We start from the raw sequence: 18,243 nt of genomic DNA, 5'->3' as shown, positions 1-18,243 counted from the left end.
AGGCTGCAGCTAGTTATTCAGGCTTGTCACTAAATCACATTATCTAAGTAAATGAAAAAAGTATACAAGGCATTGTTTTATTTTCCTTTCCCCATTTTCCATCATTTGTTTCATATCCACCTTTGGTGATGACCACTCACAGTTGTGTCTATCACCATCAGCCACCACCGCTCACCTCAGCCCCAACCAGAAATAGTATCTCAGATGTCACAGTTTTTTTGTGCTTCTTCAAGAATATGGATTGGTCTCCTGCCCATCCCTGTCTTCTACTCTCTAAGGTGAACATTTGCAGTCTTCCCTCTGTAGGGCATAAACCAGGATTTTCCTGGGTGTGCACATTTTCCCATTTCTTGCCAGTTGCCCAGAATCGACAGTGTTTTAATATACCATTCAAGCTGAGGCTTCTCCTTGGAATCATGTGACTCCCTTCTAAGTGTTAGAACCCTGTTCCTTTAAACAAAATATATGCTGTATTCTTTGAAATTTTAGAAGTAATTTTATATTTAATGTCTTTAGTTAGGTTTGGCTCAAAAATATAAAACAGACATGATTTTCTTTTCTTTCATAGCTAAAGATTTACTGTTGCAAAAAGGCCTTCCCAGAAGTATTGGAAAATGTCCCTCCACTTGCCGATCCCATCTCCAGATCTACTGGAGTTGGTAGTATTATGCTGAATTAAGCGTCTCAGGCATGGCCACCATGTTTTTCTCAGAAAACACGTTAGCATTGGGCAGTCCGTGGTTTTTCATTGTCATTGCCTAGAAGCCTTCGTTGCCCAAATGTCTGCAGACTTCCCCATCTACGGAAGGAGATGAGGACAGAGAATGGATATACCCTATGCACAGATTCCCTGAAGTGCATGGCCTGGCTTGGGTGAGGTCAGTGTGGTGGGGGACCTGGAGAGCCGTTTCTTGGTCCAGAGTCCCAGGGTGCTCCCTTGCATTCAACCAAGTATTTATTCAACCAAACATTTCTTGGGCACCTACTGTGGGAGGTAAGGGGGCATGGAGAGAGAAATTTTTTTAAAGGACGATGAAATTTTTCAGATCAGAAGTGGTTGAGCTACTTGGAATCCTCTTGCTTGAGGTCGATGCCAAGGGCTCACAGCCATTTTACTAAGAGATCAGATCATATCGTGAGGCGACTTGACCTTCTTCTGGTTCTTTCTACCAGCCGCACTGGGTTGTTTTGCTTTCAGAGAATGTGGTACAACCCATATCTGAGAAAGAATCTCCTGGACAGTAAAGCAAAAGTCTAAATCCAGGGAAGGCTGAGAGTTAAGAGGTTTTTAGAACCCTGAAACAGCATTAGTAGCTTGAGACCTGAAACATTTCTTGAGGAGCCACAGAAGCACAGCTCACCTCAAATGGACCTCAGAAAAACTCTTGTTGCGCTAAGCATGGCTTCAGCAAAAGAGGGGATGATTGCAGCAAATGCACAGTCTGTGGTAGGGTATTGTGGTGCCTTCAAAACTGTGCCCTCTGGAGCCAAGTTGCCCAGGTTTCTACCCAGGCTTCTCTACCCCCTGGCTGCATGATCAGGGGCAAGGGACTCACCTTCTCATTGCCCTCGGCTCTTCATTTGTAAAGATAGAATAATAATAGTACCTATTTCCTAAGATGGTGGTGACAAATGAGGAACGGGTGCAGTGTGCTTTGAATGATGACTAGCGCATCATAAGCACTCCGTAAATTACGGCTGTCATCATCCTCATCATCATCGTCACCACCATCATCAACATCACTGTCATCATCACAACAGAAACAGCAGGAGCAAAAATACTGTCATTGGGCAGTATTGTCCTAGCATCTTTTTTTTCCCTTAAATGACTTAAAGTAAAAATGTCTTTTAATCTTGAAGCCAAAAAGGTGTTTCTTTAAAACACCACCTAGAAAAGTATGTCTCTGTTTCCCAGTTGGAAATACCCTGAATGTTTTCAGAGATGGTGGAGAGTGGAGTTGGGATTTCGTGAAGGCTTTGCGAGGTTTCCAGCGTACCTGGTCAGGGCATTTGGGGTTTGCCCCGCAATGTGCTTGTCTGCTTGGTCCTTATCTCCAGCGATCTGAGGTGCCACATGGAGCATTGTAACCTCATCTTCTGGTGGAGTAATTACCCACGTCAATGTCAGAGTTTCTTTTTTTTAATATCTGTGGCATCCTAGAAGACGTAACCCTTTATTAGGTTTTATGGGACTCTCAAATATAAACTGATCATAGTGACCTTGTGACCTCTTATGGATTTCAAGATTGTAATTCGACTAATAGTTACCAGCAGCCTACTCTGTATCAGGCAAATTGGGAGATATTTTTCTCTCTAATTCCCTAAGAAGTGAGAAATACAGTCATATTACCAGATAGGGACCTGAGTCCCAGGAGGCCATTTGTCACCTTGTCTGTGAGTAAGCAGTGGTTCCAGCCCAAGACCAGCAGCCCTTTCTCTTTAAAACACTGAGAGATGATTGATTGGAACAGGATTTAATCCAGAACTTTCTAGACTCTGAAGTACTGAGCTTAAGATGAGGTGACAGAGAATACCACAGATGTCAGTGGGAGGACAGGAGTTTCATCCAAGATTCAGCAGACCATGGGGTTAATTGATAGATTTTCAAGCTGGGACTGGGTACCATTATGGAGAATGAGCCTGGATTCTGTAGCTGCAGTAATTATGGCGCTCTGTGGGTCTGAAAGTGAAATAGAAAAGTATTATTTGAGAGGCCAGATTTTCATTATAGTGTCTGCCCAAAATGAGCATTCTAAGGGGGGAAAGGGGAGATGGAGAAAATAAGGAAAGAAAAGAAAATTTTGGTGATTTCTATAAACTTACATTCAAAAATGGAGAAGGAGACTCCAACATTCTCAATTTATTATGCTGAGTTGATTAGATGGTACCGTCAGGTTGCATTTCAATAGCAAATTTTTAACCTCCCCATTTCCTTTAACTTTATGGTAAAAGAATAAATTAAAATGCTGATATAGAATCTTTGCTGGAGATAGAGACACTGACTCTTTGCCACCTGAAATTGGCAGTGAACAGCAGAGCTGAAATGGAAATTGGCAGGTACCACTGGATGTACCCAGGCTCAAAGAACCACCAGTACCATCCTGTGCCAACCCTGGGGGACAGGGCTAGCCCCTTGAGCAGTCCAGGTAAATACAGCCTCGGGGTGAATTCTAATAGCAAGTCAACTGTTATCTTTAATATTATTTGTCATGGATATTTCAGTTTGGTGATATTTTCTGTTTTGCTTGATGCATTAATTTGTTCACAAGGGCGTGGGTGGAATTGGCCCTTTAGAATTTTTTAAATCATCTTTCTTTTTCTCTCCTCCTCTCCATTCCACCCCATCTTTCACCTCTTTCTTCTCCCTGCTCCCCTTTTTGCTCACCCTCACCTCTTCTTCTCGAAAGGAGCGGTATACAATGAGATATGTCTTTGGGTTAACCATGGAATTTCCAATGTCTGAACCAGTAATGCGGGGGAGAGGTGTCATACCTGTCCTCCATGGGACCAAGAACTGGTCCAGGACACTCAAGGAGCCTTGACTCCAAGAGTACCATGAGTGTCCCCAAGTGACTTCCCAGCCCCACTGCTTTGCACCACTCTGACTTAACATCAGTCATTGCCTTTGAGAAGGAAAAATCAAAGCCCATGAAATGAGGATCAGATAAGTGTGTACTCGATCCCATCAGGTAGGTCCACTGGGTCTGGTTTCCAGTTTCCTTGCTCACGAGGAACACTTAGCTCTTAGAACTGCTAGGTGCTGGGTCTGGGTGAAATGCGCATCAGCCTATCTGGGGACCCAGAAGGGGGAGAATGCTGAGCAATATGAACATCCACCCTCCATAGTCCCAAAGTCTATACGTGTCTTCATACTCAGTTCAGTTAGCTGAAGCTCAATGACCTCAAGTTACTTAAAACGTATATTTAAAGGGATGGTGGGGGCGTCAAACAAACGCAACAGGCTTAAAGTATTGCTATGATTTTGAGTGAACCCATAGCATCATTTTCCCAAATAGTTGCTTACTTTTTCACGAATAAATCAAAAATGATAGTGTAGAACCTACAACTCCAGAAAGCAATCCTGAGGTACGACATAAGGCACTCATTGAATTATAGTCATAACACCTGTAATTAATTTAACAAAACCTTTTCTTTTCAAACCTAAATTGAGGCTTTAGGTTAATTAACGTGAAATCTAATTTTGGATTTAGTTCTACATCTTGAATTATGCACTCCTTCATTTGACGTCTGGCTATTAGGCAGCAGCTCTGCGTGTGCCTGTGTGGTGCTGGTGAGAAAAAATGAGCAAGATGTGACATCAGACATTTGTCCTCATAGATCCTTTAAAGAATGAAGAGTTGCATTAGACATGATATATCCGTTACAATGGAATACTACTCAGCAATAAAAAGGAAGGAAATGCTGATGTATACTACAACATGGATGAATCTCGAAAACATTATGCTGAGTAAAAGAAGCCAGACATAAGAGACCAAATATTGTATGATTCCATTATATTAAATTTCCAGAATTGACAAATCCATAGAGACTGAAAGTAGATTAGTGTTTGCCAGAGGCTGAGAGAAGGTGGGGAGGGATGGGGAGTGACTGCTAATGGATTCAAGGGATCTTTGTTGGAGTGATGGAAATGTTTTAAAATTAGATTGTGGCAATGGTTACACAACTCCATAAATTTACTCAAAACCATTGAATTGTATGCTTAAAACAGATGAATTTTATATGTAAACTATATCTCAATAAAGCTGTTTTTAAAAAGCTTCCCCACCGAAAAGCAAAAGCACCATTAGATGTGAACAATTCAATGGCGGAGAACGAGAGAGAAGGGTATTTGTTAACATGACGAGAAGGTCCCCAAGTTATCAGAAACTACTACTTGAGAGAGAATGGCCTTCATTTTAAGAATGTGTTGGAAGATACTAGGCCAGTTGGAAATGGAGAAAAAGATTAAGTATCCTTCCTGGATTGTGATAAAGAGTACACATCAATATCTTATTAGGGGAAAACCCTCTATCAATTGCTCCTGATGAGTTTTGCCCGCCGGTTGAGCAGTTGCCTGTACAAGCATTGGAATAAGACTTCTGTGCTTTGATGAATGCCGGAATACAGGCATTCTAAGCAGCAGTGGCAGCTGAGAAGAAAAATGCAAAGCTCCAATTTCTTTTCCGCAACTTTTGGGGCCAAATTTGTTTCAGAATTTAGATGAGTTTGGGTTTTTGAAAAGCAACATGGCACACACACTGCGTGCTTCTCAATACCACCAGCAAGGTCAGTGGGCTCCCACAAATCCATCATGTTAATCTTGGTGGAGAGCCCAAGTTGGGGCAATGAAACCTGTAAACAGCCTCTTGTCCATTCAGGTCAGGTTTTGGCACCAGGTAGTTTCAGATCAGAACAGGTTTTGCTCCAGATGAGCTAGACAAAAAAAAAATGACTTTGCTTTTAGAGTTTTTGGAATTTTGGTATGTGAGAAATTGTAGAATTCTAATAGTATCAGGTTGCTGGTGATATCTCATGTGAGAATTACATGATCAAGCAGGTTCTTGTCTGAGGGGGAGAAATGAAATCACTGAACTTGATTAATAGAATCATCTTCCTGGATCCTGAAACAGTCGCCAACCACACGTAGTTTGAACTTTTTGTGTTCATTGACTGAAATCATTGGAAGAAATATGCTTCCGTGGCACACACATTGGGACCATTTGTGTCTGGAGCCAGCCCCAGGGACCTTGCGTAGGATAGTTTAAAGAATACAGCGCAGGCCCTGGAGTGAGGGCACCAGACCCCGCCGTGTTACTGCCTTCCTAGTTGCTTGGAGATTTTGTTGGCTCCTAAATCAATGCAGTTGCCATTCTGTACTTAGATCCCAAACCAGATGGTGTGAAGGAAAAAATAGAGAATTCCATATGGCTCTTATGTCTTTTTTTTTTTTTTTTTTTTGCAGAGTTCTCAATTTCTTTCCAGTGGGGGAAGGTAGAAAAGAGGTTTTGATACAGGCTGACCAGCAGATCTTTGCCGAAGGAAAATGCCTTTCCCACTCAGTTGTGATAGCAGAGACCACCTCCTCTCACCCCCCTGCCCCCTACTTCCTTATTCCCCACTGGAAAAGTCGAGGTGGTTCCAGTTTCCTTTGCTTTGACTTTTTCATGTTTTTCTCTTTGGTGTGACTGCCCAGTGGATATTTAGCATTTGGATAGTTAAACCTTCACCATCTGTTTCTTTTTCTTTTCTTATTTTTTCATTTTTTAACTTCTTCGGCCAGGTAATATCCACCTCTTCTCTAGGCTTACAGGAAATCGAAGGATGGATGGCCACACGGGCAACCCCACGTGATGCTGCCTTGGGGGCCTAGACCTGAGATGGAGGTCTGAGATGGTGACACAATTGAAAGGCGGAATAGTTAATGCTGCCTCTGTGTTTGATGGAATATTGTGCTTAACATGTTGGGCGTGCTTCAGGCAGCTGTAGATTGTGTTACACAGGCTTCAGAGTATAGTCTGAGAGAATTTAGATCCTCTGTTCCAAGTGGGGTCTGGGTACATGCAGAGTCTCAGGTCCCACCCCAGACCTGCTCAATCAGAATCTGCATTTTTAACAAGATTTCCAGATGGTTCCTATGCACATGAAAGTTTGAGAAGCACTAATTTAGAGAAAGGTCCAAGAGCAAGAAGGGAGAAGACAGAAGGAATTAAAGAAGCAGACTTACCCTCAAGAGATCTAGAAATCTCTGATCTCTGGAAAAGACAGGGAATTGCTTAAGGTATTCATTCTTCTTTCCCTCTCTCTTTACGGAGAGGCATGTATAAGAATTGCCAGTCAGTAATGAATTGCCAGTCATTAATGCACCGTGTCTGGTTAGCCTGAAGGACAGTGACTTTTGATTCTCTTATCTACCTGTCCAAAGTGTGCTTCCTCTGATTCCTTTGTTTAAAATCTTGGTGAAGGAAAGTGGGGGAGGGGCAGTGAAAGTGGGAAAGGTTTGTTCCCTTGTAGCAAAGAGAGAGCAAGGAGGAAGTCGTTGATGGGAGCTTGGGAGAAATTCTTAATTGTCCCTCATCACATTTTTTGATACAATCCAGTGACATGCAAGATGCTGTTACTTAGTATAGGCCATAAGCTAATGGACCAGGAAGGACTATTCCTACACTGGTAAGTCTGTAGTTCAGCCTTCAGTCTGACAGAAGAGTAGAAAAACTACCCCCTTCACCAATCACCAGTTTCCCCTCTGCCCATCTCGCAAATCCAAATTACTCTGATGCTTCGGTTTAGATGGGCATAGGCAATTCAAGAAGTTCGGAGAGACTTCTCACATACAGACTACAATGGAGGGCGTGGGGAAAGCATGGGGGAACCTTGGTGTTGAGCTGAGAGTTTAGCAGGAAGCCCTTATGTTGGGATTTCCATTACCAAGAATTGATTCCTCAGCAGCCATGGAGGGGCATGGACCTGGAGGGAGGGACGAGCAAGCATATCTCGCCTGTTCACTGCTGTCACTCAGGTCACACTGTTTGGTTCTGTGTATCTGCGCAGGTGTGACCTGAGAAGGCAGGCCCCCTGAGATCTCCAGCCTTTATCCCTCTGGCCCCCACTAGGCTGAACTTAGGACTTCTCTCTCATGGATCTGCTTTATAGAGTGACACCTGTGGATATAAGGGTCCTGGGAAATGCCATTGGATTTTTGTTATTGTTCTTCAGTGTCACTCTTTCCTAACCTAAGGTTGTAAGGCCACTAAGTTTGAGGTCTTTTCTGAAAACACTTGAAATGTATTTAATTAATTAATTAACTTAATTAATCTTTGTGTGTGCGTCATTGAGCCTCCATCTGTGGTTGGGTGTCGATTACAACCCATGGTCTGATCTTGTGTGGAGTTCTGATGGTGGGGCCTCTCTCTTCCCCGGAGTCTGGTTGGAAAAGCTTTCTTTGTTTGCACAGCTTAAGCCAGGGGAAGCTCTGAGTCAGTCTGATGGCTTCCAGTTACTCAAGGTGTTTCAGGTTAAATGGAGGTGAACATGGACACGTTGCAAGCATTTTGTAGCTCAGGTTGATGCTATAACGTTTCTGAGGTGTTTTTTTTTTTGTTTTTTTTTTTTTTAGAGTTCTTTGCATTTTGTTTTCCACTGTGGATCAACTTTCTCAAGTCACCTGCAGTTTCCACAAAAAATGTGCCATATAGAGTCGTTAACTATTTTAAAGCTTATTTACCAAAGACTATTATATCAGCCATATATATATATATAGTTCCTTGATTGTTTACAAATGTTCAGGTTTTTTTTTTATCAGCTGTACTGTTAGTATGTGATTCGCACTTGATTTTGGAACCAGGGCTGACTGTGTCTGTGACATACAGACCTCCCTTTGCCTCTTGGTCTTGGGTCTGTTCCTCAGCTCAGATCAGGCAAACAAAGAAAGCCATAAAAGCAAATCGATCAGTATTGAGTGTTGATCTGGAACTTTCTATCAGGCACAACATCTGGTTTTAGGGACACAACTGGGATTATTCGAAGAGGTGATTCTCAGTCTTTTAGAAATAGTGACATCTGGTCTTCGCTTCCTTTATGATAACTCACGTGTCATATGTTTTCAGTTAGAGTGAATTAAAATTAATTTTGTTTTGAATCTTTTGTCACCCTTAGAGCTAACTGACGATACTGTGAAGTAGTTGGGAAGCGACTGAAGCCTGCTGCGAGAGGCTAGGATCTTCCCACCTCCCAAGGCTGCATCCTTTTGGGTGGCTCTCTTCACTCACCAATAAGCCACACACACACACACCCGTGTGTTTCCATGTCTATCAAAACTTATATAAAATGGCTTTTGTACTGAACAGAAGGCTCTGGGTGTCAGAGAGTCATTTAGGTGGGATGAGACTTTCTCTCAAGATCATCATGCTTGCATTTTATCTGGGAACTTCCACAGAGAATGCTTTCACCCCAAGGAGTAACTCTAGTGGTGAAATGTCAGGCTGCTAGGAGAAGTAATTGAGCCTTTCCCTGGTCTTAAAACAACCCCGTTTACATTCATGTGCTCTTTCCCAATGGCAACAAATGGAGATCATAGACTCCTGTGAGGACTTGACTGACCAGGCTGGTGATGCCAGCCACTGCTGTTTTGTAAATAAAGTTTTATTAGAACCAGCCACACCCATTCATTTACGGATTGTCTGTGGCTGCTTTCCTACCACAACAACAGAATTGAGTGGTTGCAACTCTATGCCCTACAAAGCAAAAATATTTGCTGTCTGGCCCTTTACAGAAAAAAATTGTCAACCCCTAACTTAGAGCAATTGCATTTTTAGCACACGTTGCAAATTCAGTCTACTTACGGTAGGCAACATCTACAACTTCGCTAGCCACTCAGTTTCCTAAAATCTCCATCCAAGATCCCTCACCTTCTCTCCAGGCTCCACAATCCTTGCTCCCATCGTTCACAGGCTTTAGACTAAAGCTCAGCCCTTCTTCAGAGGGTCCCTTGGCTCTTTCTGGAAGCTCAGCCCTCTGGCCTCTTTCAGGTCCTTCTCTGAGTGTTCCCATAATAAACCGAGTTCTGTTAAATGGATGTCATGGAGCTGTTTTCTTCTGTTATTCCATTCGGTGTACTTTAGCAAGTTTTATTTTCTGTGATATGTAAAAGATCATCGATATTTTATCAAGTGTAATATTGAGGATCATTTCTTTAAGTGATTTTTCAAAGTATTGGCCTCCGATGACCTGAATCAGAATCACCAAGGATGCTGGTTAAACATTCAGATTCCCAAGCCCCACCCACCCTCACTGGGGTGGGTCCCAGGAATTTGTTATGTTTTAATAAGCTCCCTAGGCGATTCGGATGCACACTAAAGTTTGACCACCACTACTATATACATAAAGGATCATAACCTTAGTTAAGAAAATAGCACTTCATTATAACATCTTCAGTAAGGTATCGTTTCAGTTCAAATATCTTTCTGAAGAACAACATAAACTTGAAATTCAAAGGCAATGTGTATACATGTTTATATTGTAACATGTTGTATACATGTTTACTATCAAGATGCCCAAAACCAAATTACCACATCCTTAGCAGACAGTGCTTTTGAATTTGAAGCAGACTCCTCTTGATGTTTTTATATTGTCATTGCATCTTTGTGTGTGAAAAAAATGCAAAAAGATTCTGTTGTAGAGCTGTAGGCAAACGCCAGAGCTGAGGCTGTGAAATAGTTATTTCTTGCTGCATAACAAATTAATCTTAAACTTAGTGGCTAGAAACAACAACATGTATTAGTTTCTGTAGGTTGGGAGTCTGGGCTCTAATGAGGCTGCAGCGAAAGTGTTGGCCGAGGTTGCAGTCTCATCTGAAGGCCCAACTGTGGGAGAATCCACTTCCCAGCTCACTCCTGTGGTTGTTGGCAGGACTCAGTTCCTTGCAGGCTGTTGTACTGAGGGCCTCGGTCCCTCACTAGCTGTTGGCCCAGAACTTCCCTTGATTCTTTCCCATGTGGGCTTTCTCATAGCTCCCTCATGGCATGACAGCTGGCTTCATCAGAGACAGCAAGTGAGTGGGTAAGAGAGTATGCTAGCAAGAGAGAGAGTGCTAACAAGACAGAAGTCATAGTCTTTTGAAACCAAATCAGGAAAGCGAGTGATTAGATCCAGCCCATCAATGAAGATAACAAGGGTCTGAATATCGGGAGGTGGGGATCCTTGGGGGCATCTTAGGAGGCTGCCTACCACAGGCTGTATAAACATTTCAAAATGGAAATGCATCCTTTGTCTCCTTACAGCACTTGTCTTCTCTCCTTAGTGACGATAACCCCTTTACTTTCCTATCACCAAGTAGGGGGAGCCGGAAGGTTCTGCAGCCACAAGGCTATGTCCCCCCAGCCCACCCCACCCAGGTTGTTGTGGCTTCTGCCTTTTGCTTGCCAATCTTTAGTTTTCAAAAAGGATTTGCAACCTTTTAAAATTACTAATGTCTTTTGTAAAAATCAAACTTAAGAAGTAGAGGGGTTTTTTAAAACATTTTTGAGGTATAATTAACATGCATGAACTGCATATATTTAAAGTGGCCTATTTGATAAGCTTTGACATATGCATGTGCCCGTGAAACCAGCACCACAAGCAAGATGGTAACGTGTCCAGTCCCAGAGTTTCCCTGTCCCTTTGTAAGCCCTCCCTCTCACCTACTTCTGATTTGCTTTCTGTCTCTCTGGATTAGTTTAAATTTTCTAGAATGGCCCTTATGAAGATTTGTTCACATTAATTCTCCCACTGTTTCTCGCTAAGCCATTTCTGTAAAATGTTGTGTGACGTTTACTGCTTAATAGCTCCAAGCTTTGTCTGATTTTCATCCTTCCTGCCTTCATTGAATATGCCCTGTGCCCTTTGAATAAAACTCAGAAAGATCCATTCTGCTACCACCTACAGTAGAAGAGTTTGGTTTGCACCCACTCCAATCCAGCCTACACAGCAGCGCCAGATTAATCTCTTAAAAGCATACCTCGGATCATGTCACTCGCCTGCTCGCAAGCCTTCCCTCTCTCCCCACTGCCTGCAAAATGAAGCTCACGAGGCTTCAGGCTGGCGTGGAGGCCTCCCACAGCGGGGTCCCACCTGCCTCTCCAGCTTCTCCCCAGCTACTGCCCTGGTGTCCTCCATAAACTCAGCCACACCTTGAGCTCTCCCCACATTGGGCCCGCTCGCCTTCCCTCATGCTTTTCCATCTGTCCTAACCATGGGATTCTTCTGTTTGACACTACAGACAGGCAAGGCCTGTCTACACTACTGTCACCCACACAGCCTTTCTGTAGCTCCCCACACTAGACCAAGGAGACTTGTCCTTACCTCACTCCCTGTGTCCCTGAGTCACCTCTCTTTTTATTCTACTTCAATGATTTCTTAGGTGTTTCTCTCCCTCACCCCACTCCAAAGTGTCAATGCGGGCAGGGCCAACCAAGCCCCTGCTGCCCCCTGCACGGTGCCTGGCATACAGCAGCAATTTAACAGGCACTCATTGAATTCAGTGGAATCCAGGAAAGCACAGACGCTGTCGCCCAGATGGTTAAGGAGATTGAGTGCTGCTAAAGCTTAATATTGCAGGTAGTTCTCAGATTTCTTGAACACCCTACAGATCTCCATGCTCTTAAAATCAGTGCCATCTGAACTTAGAGCCAGCTTCCCCTACTCACCATCGGTTTCCCTGATTCTTGGCTCCCCCACTTTCCTAGGCTAAGAGCGCATACATGGTCTATAGGAAAACCCAAGCCGGTTCCCACAAAACGCAAAGGAAGACCCTAGCAAGTGTCTGTTTCTTGAATTTGTTTATTCTCACCATGGGAACATATCTTTACTTTTGCATAATTGCTTATCTTCTATTGCTCATGCCCTATTGCAAATATTAGAGGCTAATCTATTTTAAGATTTTTCACAATATGCCACAAGAATGAAAATTTCTTATTTAATAGATTTTAGGACAGGCGTTTAAAAGGATCTGCTGAAAAGCAGTTCCCTTTATATCATTAAAAATAGTTTCAGCATTCTTAGCGTTATATAGTTGAACTTTTATGTCAACGACTTTGAGAAGGTCAAGAGAGAACTGAGAACCCACTTATCTGTCATTTGAGTGATTTCTCACTTAGCTTTTTAATAGGAAGCCCTCTTGCCGCTTGGCTTCCTGATGCCTTCTTAATTTAGCCTCGTAACGGTGGTTCACAGACTTCTGGGTGTTGGGTCCCTCTACATTCTTACAAATATTGAAGGCCCTAAAAAGCTTTTGCTCATGTGGGTTATATCTATAAATATTTTCTATGTCAGAAATTATAACCGAGAAACTTATTATTAAATAATAAACTTATTTATTTAAAATAACAATAATAAACCCATTACATGTTAACATAAATAATGTTTAGGAAAGATAACTATTTTCCAAAACAAAATAAATCTTTAGTGAGAAGAGTAATACTGTTTTACATCTTTGCAAATCTCCTTAATATCTGGCTTAATATTAGACAGCTGGATTCTTACGTCCGCCTCTACGTTCATTCAGAGCCATCTTGGGCTATCTAGTTTGGGTTGAAGTACATAAAGAGAACTCGGTCTCTCACAGAGTTGGAGTTGGAGAAGGGAGGAGTGTTGCAATGGGCTTTTCATATATTTGTGGAACTCTTCCTTGATTATACACCAAAATTCAACAAGTGGTGGTTTCTTAAAGATTGTTTGTAATGTAGAATCTGAAACCATATCGATGAACTTTCTGTGCTGTGATCCGTTAAAGTCGGTTGCTCTTTCTTCCGCTTTGATTGGCTCTCTATTCAAGAATGGTTTTGTAAACATCACACATTGGTCATTTGGAAAAGATTGGTTGAGTTGTGCAGATCTTCCAAATATTGACACATCTCATTGTACCTATCAAAAAAAGTCACATTTGTTAATATCACCACCAATTTCATCAAGAAGTCTTGTAAGTAGTGGGAGGCTGGTACTTTTACTGTGGCAGGTGCAAGTTTTCCAAAATTGATTGGCAACAAATACTATCAATTGTTTTCTTCGAAATGACAAGCTCACTTTGATTTTTTTTTTTTTTTTTTTTTGAGGAAGATTAGCCCTGAGCTAACTTCTGCCGCCAGTCCTCCTCTTTTCGTTGAGGAAGACTGGCCCTGAGCTAACATCTGTGCCCATCTTCCTCTACTTTATATGTGGGACGCCTGCCACAGCATGGCTTGACAGGTGGTGCGTAGGTCCACACCCAGGATCTGAACCGGTGAACCCTGGACCGCTGAAGCGGAACGTGCGAACTTAACCACTGCACCACCGGGCCGGCCCCTCACTTGGATCATTTTTGAGAGAATTTCTGCCAGATACCCAAGTCTTAATAACTACAGCTTGCCAGTTATTCTTTCAAGAAAAAATGGGGTTCCACGAAAGAAGGCGCTAGTTCAGCTTGTAACTCAATTACCCAAGAACTGTTCTCTAGACAGCCGTCTGACTGGTACATGGCACAAGGACTTCATGCGCCCTTCCCATTTCAGAATCTCCAAACGGTCGAGGGGTTGAGATTTCATCAAATTAATAACTTTTTCCTGGGTCGAGGCCATTTCTCAGTGAATTGTTTTATTTTGATTTCTGTTTGTGACTGTGAGGGCAGGGTGGGGAGAACGCTCTGCTGATCAGTACTCTTTGCTGCCACTGCCTGATTCGTGCTGAGCCATCAGCAGTTTTCCTGTGCAAATGTCAGCACAGTGGAAAAAGTCAATGACATCTGAGTGCCATTACAAAAAGAGTTTTGGCCTCTCAGACCTCCTGAAAGAGTCGCAGGTCTCCCAGGGCTGCACAGACCCTCCTTTGAGGACCCCTGTTTTCTGCCCTTGTGGCTCAATGTGGGGCCGGTGGACTCGCAAAACAGAATCACCTGGGAGCCACTAAGAAATGCAGAAGCTCAGGCCTCTCTGGAGCTCTGCCTAAACAGGTGACTCTGCATTTGAAGGAGATCCCCAGGGGCTTGATCTGCACATTAAAGTTTGAGAACCACTGCTCTTTTAATAGCGATCTGCCAGTTTTTCCTGTAAAGGGCCAGATGGTAAATATCTGTGGCAACTACTCAACTCTGCCTTTGTAGCTTGAAAATAGCCACACACACTACATAAACGAACCAGAGTGGCTGGGTGCCAATAAAACTTTATTTATGGACACAGAAATTTGAATTTCATATACTTTTCATGTGTCATGAAATATTATTATTCTTTGAGGTTTATTGTTTTTAATCATTTATAAATGTAAAAAAGCATTCTTAGTTCACAGACCAGATGGAGAACTGAGTTTGGCCATGGGCCAGAGTTTGCTGACCCCTTGCTCTCTAACGCTGTTCTCCAACTTAGGTGCTCATTGAAATCGCCTGGGGAGCTTTTTTTTTTTTTTTTTAAAGCAAAATCTCTAATTGCTGAGTCCCACCCCCAGAAATTCTGACTTAATTGGTCTGGGATGAAGTCTGGGCATCAGCTTTCAAATGCCCTCCAGATAATCTAATGTGTGACAAAATTTGAGAACCTCTCTATAATATTAAACAAAGTCAAGTTTATGTTAAGTTCTTTTTGTTGTTAATTGTAGAATTTAGCAGTAACACCAGGTGTCTCAGACTGGCATTGTACGTTGTAACCTTAGAACGGGTTTCTCCCCTTTGGCACCACTGACATTCGCGCCTCATCGCACTTGGTGGGCCGTCCTGTCCACTGGAGGGGTTAGCAGCATGCCTGGCTTCCAGCTACCACATGCTAGGAGCGCCCTCCAAGTTGTGATGACTGACAATGTCTCCACACATGCCCAGTGTCCTCTGGGGGGCAGAACTGTCCCCAGCTGAAAACCACTGATGTAAACAATGTATAGTCTTTTTGTTTATGCTACCTCGGGGATTCTTCACCTTGGCACTACTGACATTTGGGGTCGGATCATTGTTGTGGGGCTGTCCTGTGCACTGTAGGATATTTAGCATCCCTGGTCTCTACCCACAAGAGCCAGTAGACCCCCTCCCCTAGTTGTGACAACCCACCATGTCCCAGACATTGCTGGATGTCCCCTGGGGGCCACAGTCACCCCTGCTGAGAAGCGCAGCCCCGGCCATCTCAGACTCAGGGAGCCCTCTCTTGGCTCACATTCACTTTTGCTTCTCTTAGATAAGATTCTGTTCACCTCCGTTTTCCTGCTGCTGGTTGTTTGAAAGTTGTAAACCGTGGTCACTTCTCCTTTTCTCTTTAATTTCGTGGCTCATTAGGAATTGGTAAAGTAGCAAAGAAGCCCGTGCGTAGAGGGCGGGGGTGTGTGTGTGTGAGTGTGTGTGTGTGACATTCATTCCCTGGGGAAGAATCCGAGCCCTTGTTCCCGCTGGCCCTTCTTCTGAGGCAGCATTAAATCTGCAGCCAGGATCACAGACAACTTGGGGCAAATCACTGGGCCGTTATGAACTCACAGCCATGGCAACGGCCATCCACAGGCCTGAGGACAAAACGTGTTTTATTCTGTTGTTCTGCACAAAAGGTTCTAGAGATGCTAGAGACAAATGGCTATTGAGAGTTAGAGACATAGCTGCGTATTTTTTCTCCCTACTATGTGGTTTATATTTAAACTGTTTTAACGCACACTGGAGTTTTTGTGTGACTCAAAACCTAAAATTCTCTTTAGCCACAGAGACCGGCTAAATGAAGGCTTAAGACATTGTTAAACTAACAGAGGTTTTGGGGCTTGGTGAGAGGTGTTGAGAATTACTAGTAAATGTGCCAGAAGGCCTAGCGTGGATTTTTTTTTTTTTACATGAGTAGATCACAGGCATCAAAAAAAAAACGATTGCCTTGCCTTGCCCTTTCTGGTTCATGTTAACCAACGTTGTCATTGCTGGTTCGAAGCTTGGGAAAACTCAGCTGTGGCTTTATAGGAGTATCCAAGAAAAGTATTGATCTTCCTTAGCTAGCATAAGCTTGTAACGGTGTGGTGCTCTGCTGGGCCCTGGCATATTTAAAAGCATCAGCCTTGCCTGTGACTTCTCATACTGGGGACAGCCTGAGTCACAGATCTGCTTCCTTTGTCTGTAAGGCACACTCATCGCCATGGGTTGGGGCAGGGATAAGTCCGCTTTCTTGAATGACTACATCCCGGGGTTCTCAGACCCCTCAATGGCACGAAAGCATCTTTGTGAAAAATTCTGAGGTTACCAGTACTCACTTGACTCAGGAAAAGCACTCTAATTGTATTCGTTTCAAGACTGCTGAACAACTTGGGAACATTTTGTTTTTCTTCGTTGCGGCCCGTGAAATGTGTCATTTGATTTGCAAGTGGCTAGAGTGTTATGGCCAAGCCCAGTGGCCACCTTATAGGGAGAAAACACCAATCACAGTTGAACACAAAAGCAGGCACTTCAAATGCACTGAGAACGCCACACCTGAGACTGGGAAGATGGGACTGTTGACTAGAAATGGGCTTCTCAGACTTTCATGTGCACACAAATCACTTTGTTGGGGCTTGTTAAAATGCAGATTCTGACTCAGTCGGTTGGGAGTGGGGCTCAAGAATCTACATTTCTCCCAAGCTCCCTGCTGAAGCTGCTTGTCCAAGGACCACACTTCGCAAAGCAAAGGGTCTAAAGCACTTTCCACTGAGAAATCGTCTATCTTTTCTTGACTTCTGAAAGTTTTTATTGCTGTCCAATAGAAACTGACAGCACCCAACTTTAGCTCTTCTGACCAACAGACTCACGTAGCCAATCACCTACCAGAAATCCTCCCTTAAGATGACATCCAATCACCTCAAACTCAGCCTGTCTAAAACTGAATTCAACATTCTTTGTCCTCAAAGTCTGGCCTCCTTCCAGTCAGCCGTGGCTCAGGGTACAACACAACACCCATCTGGTTATACATGCCAGACATTTAGGATCCATCCCCAACTCCACCGTCAAATTCACACCAAGTTGTACCCAGTTAACATCTTAAACATCTCCCAGACTCATCCATTTCTTCCACTTCCATTGCCTTTGCCTTGGTCCAAGCTCCTGTCACCTTTTGCCTGAAGCACTGCAATGAGCTCCTCCTCCTCCACATCTGCTTTATTCCCAGCGCATCAGCTAGAGTGATCTTTTACAACCCCAGTCTGTTCCCCAGGGTTACAAATGCTGAGTGGCTTCACGTGCTTCTGACGATAAAGTCTAGAATCCTTAAGACAGCCTGGCAAGCCCTCGGTGATCCAGCTCTGAGAGAGCCCTCCTGCCTCCTTTGCCCCACCCTCACTGTGTACTCTCTGTTCTGGCTTCTTTCAAGCCCCAGAAAGTGCCCTGATCTTTTCCACCCCAGAGCTTTTGTTGATGCTGTTCCTGTTTCCTGGAACACCCTCCTTAGCTCATCCTTCTCTCGCTTTACCTAATTAACTCAAGTTCATTCTTCATATTTAAGCTCCAGAAGCTGTCCCAGCCACCCCCTAGAAGCCTAAATCAGTCCCCATTGTGTGCACTTCTAGCACTTCTGAGCTTAAAACCATTTGGTTAATGTCCATCTCCCCCGTAAGCATAAACTCTGTTAGAGTGTAGACCACGCATGTCTTAGCTCCTCATCGAGTCCCCATTGCCCAGCCCAGTGCTTGGGGCATCAAAGACACTTGGTGAGCATTGAGTAGTCACTAACTGAATCAAATGGAATGAGTGAATGGACAGATGCTCCTTCCCTCTCAATTCTGTCATCCTCACCCATGTCTGTTACTCTGGCTAACTGACAGCTTCAA

At 43.5% G+C, this 18,243-nt stretch overlaps 1 protein-coding gene across 6 annotated transcripts in view; it reads left to right on the top strand.

The window, feature by feature from the left end:
* GPM6B (glycoprotein M6B) overlaps positions 1 to 18,243 on the top strand; it is a 152,366-nt gene that overhangs the window by 112,133 nt on the left and 21,990 nt on the right. For 2 of the 6 annotated variants that reach the window (XM_001489261.5, XM_001489188.6), the window contains exon 2: positions 3,027 to 3,146. The exons of the other annotated variants lie outside the window; for them this stretch is intronic. In XM_001489261.5, coding sequence (XP_001489311.1) covers positions 3,027 to 3,146 — 120 coding nt within the window. The remainder of the gene's footprint in view (positions 1 to 3,026; positions 3,147 to 18,243) is intronic. 6 annotated transcript variants of the gene reach the window in all.

The sequence above is a fragment of the Equus caballus genome, chromosome X (assembly GCF_041296265.1).
Source record: "Equus caballus isolate H_3958 breed thoroughbred chromosome X, TB-T2T, whole genome shotgun sequence".
Classification (NCBI taxonomy): Eukaryota; Metazoa; Chordata; class Mammalia; order Perissodactyla; family Equidae; genus Equus; species Equus caballus.
This window is presented reverse-complemented; position numbering and strand designations above follow the sequence as displayed.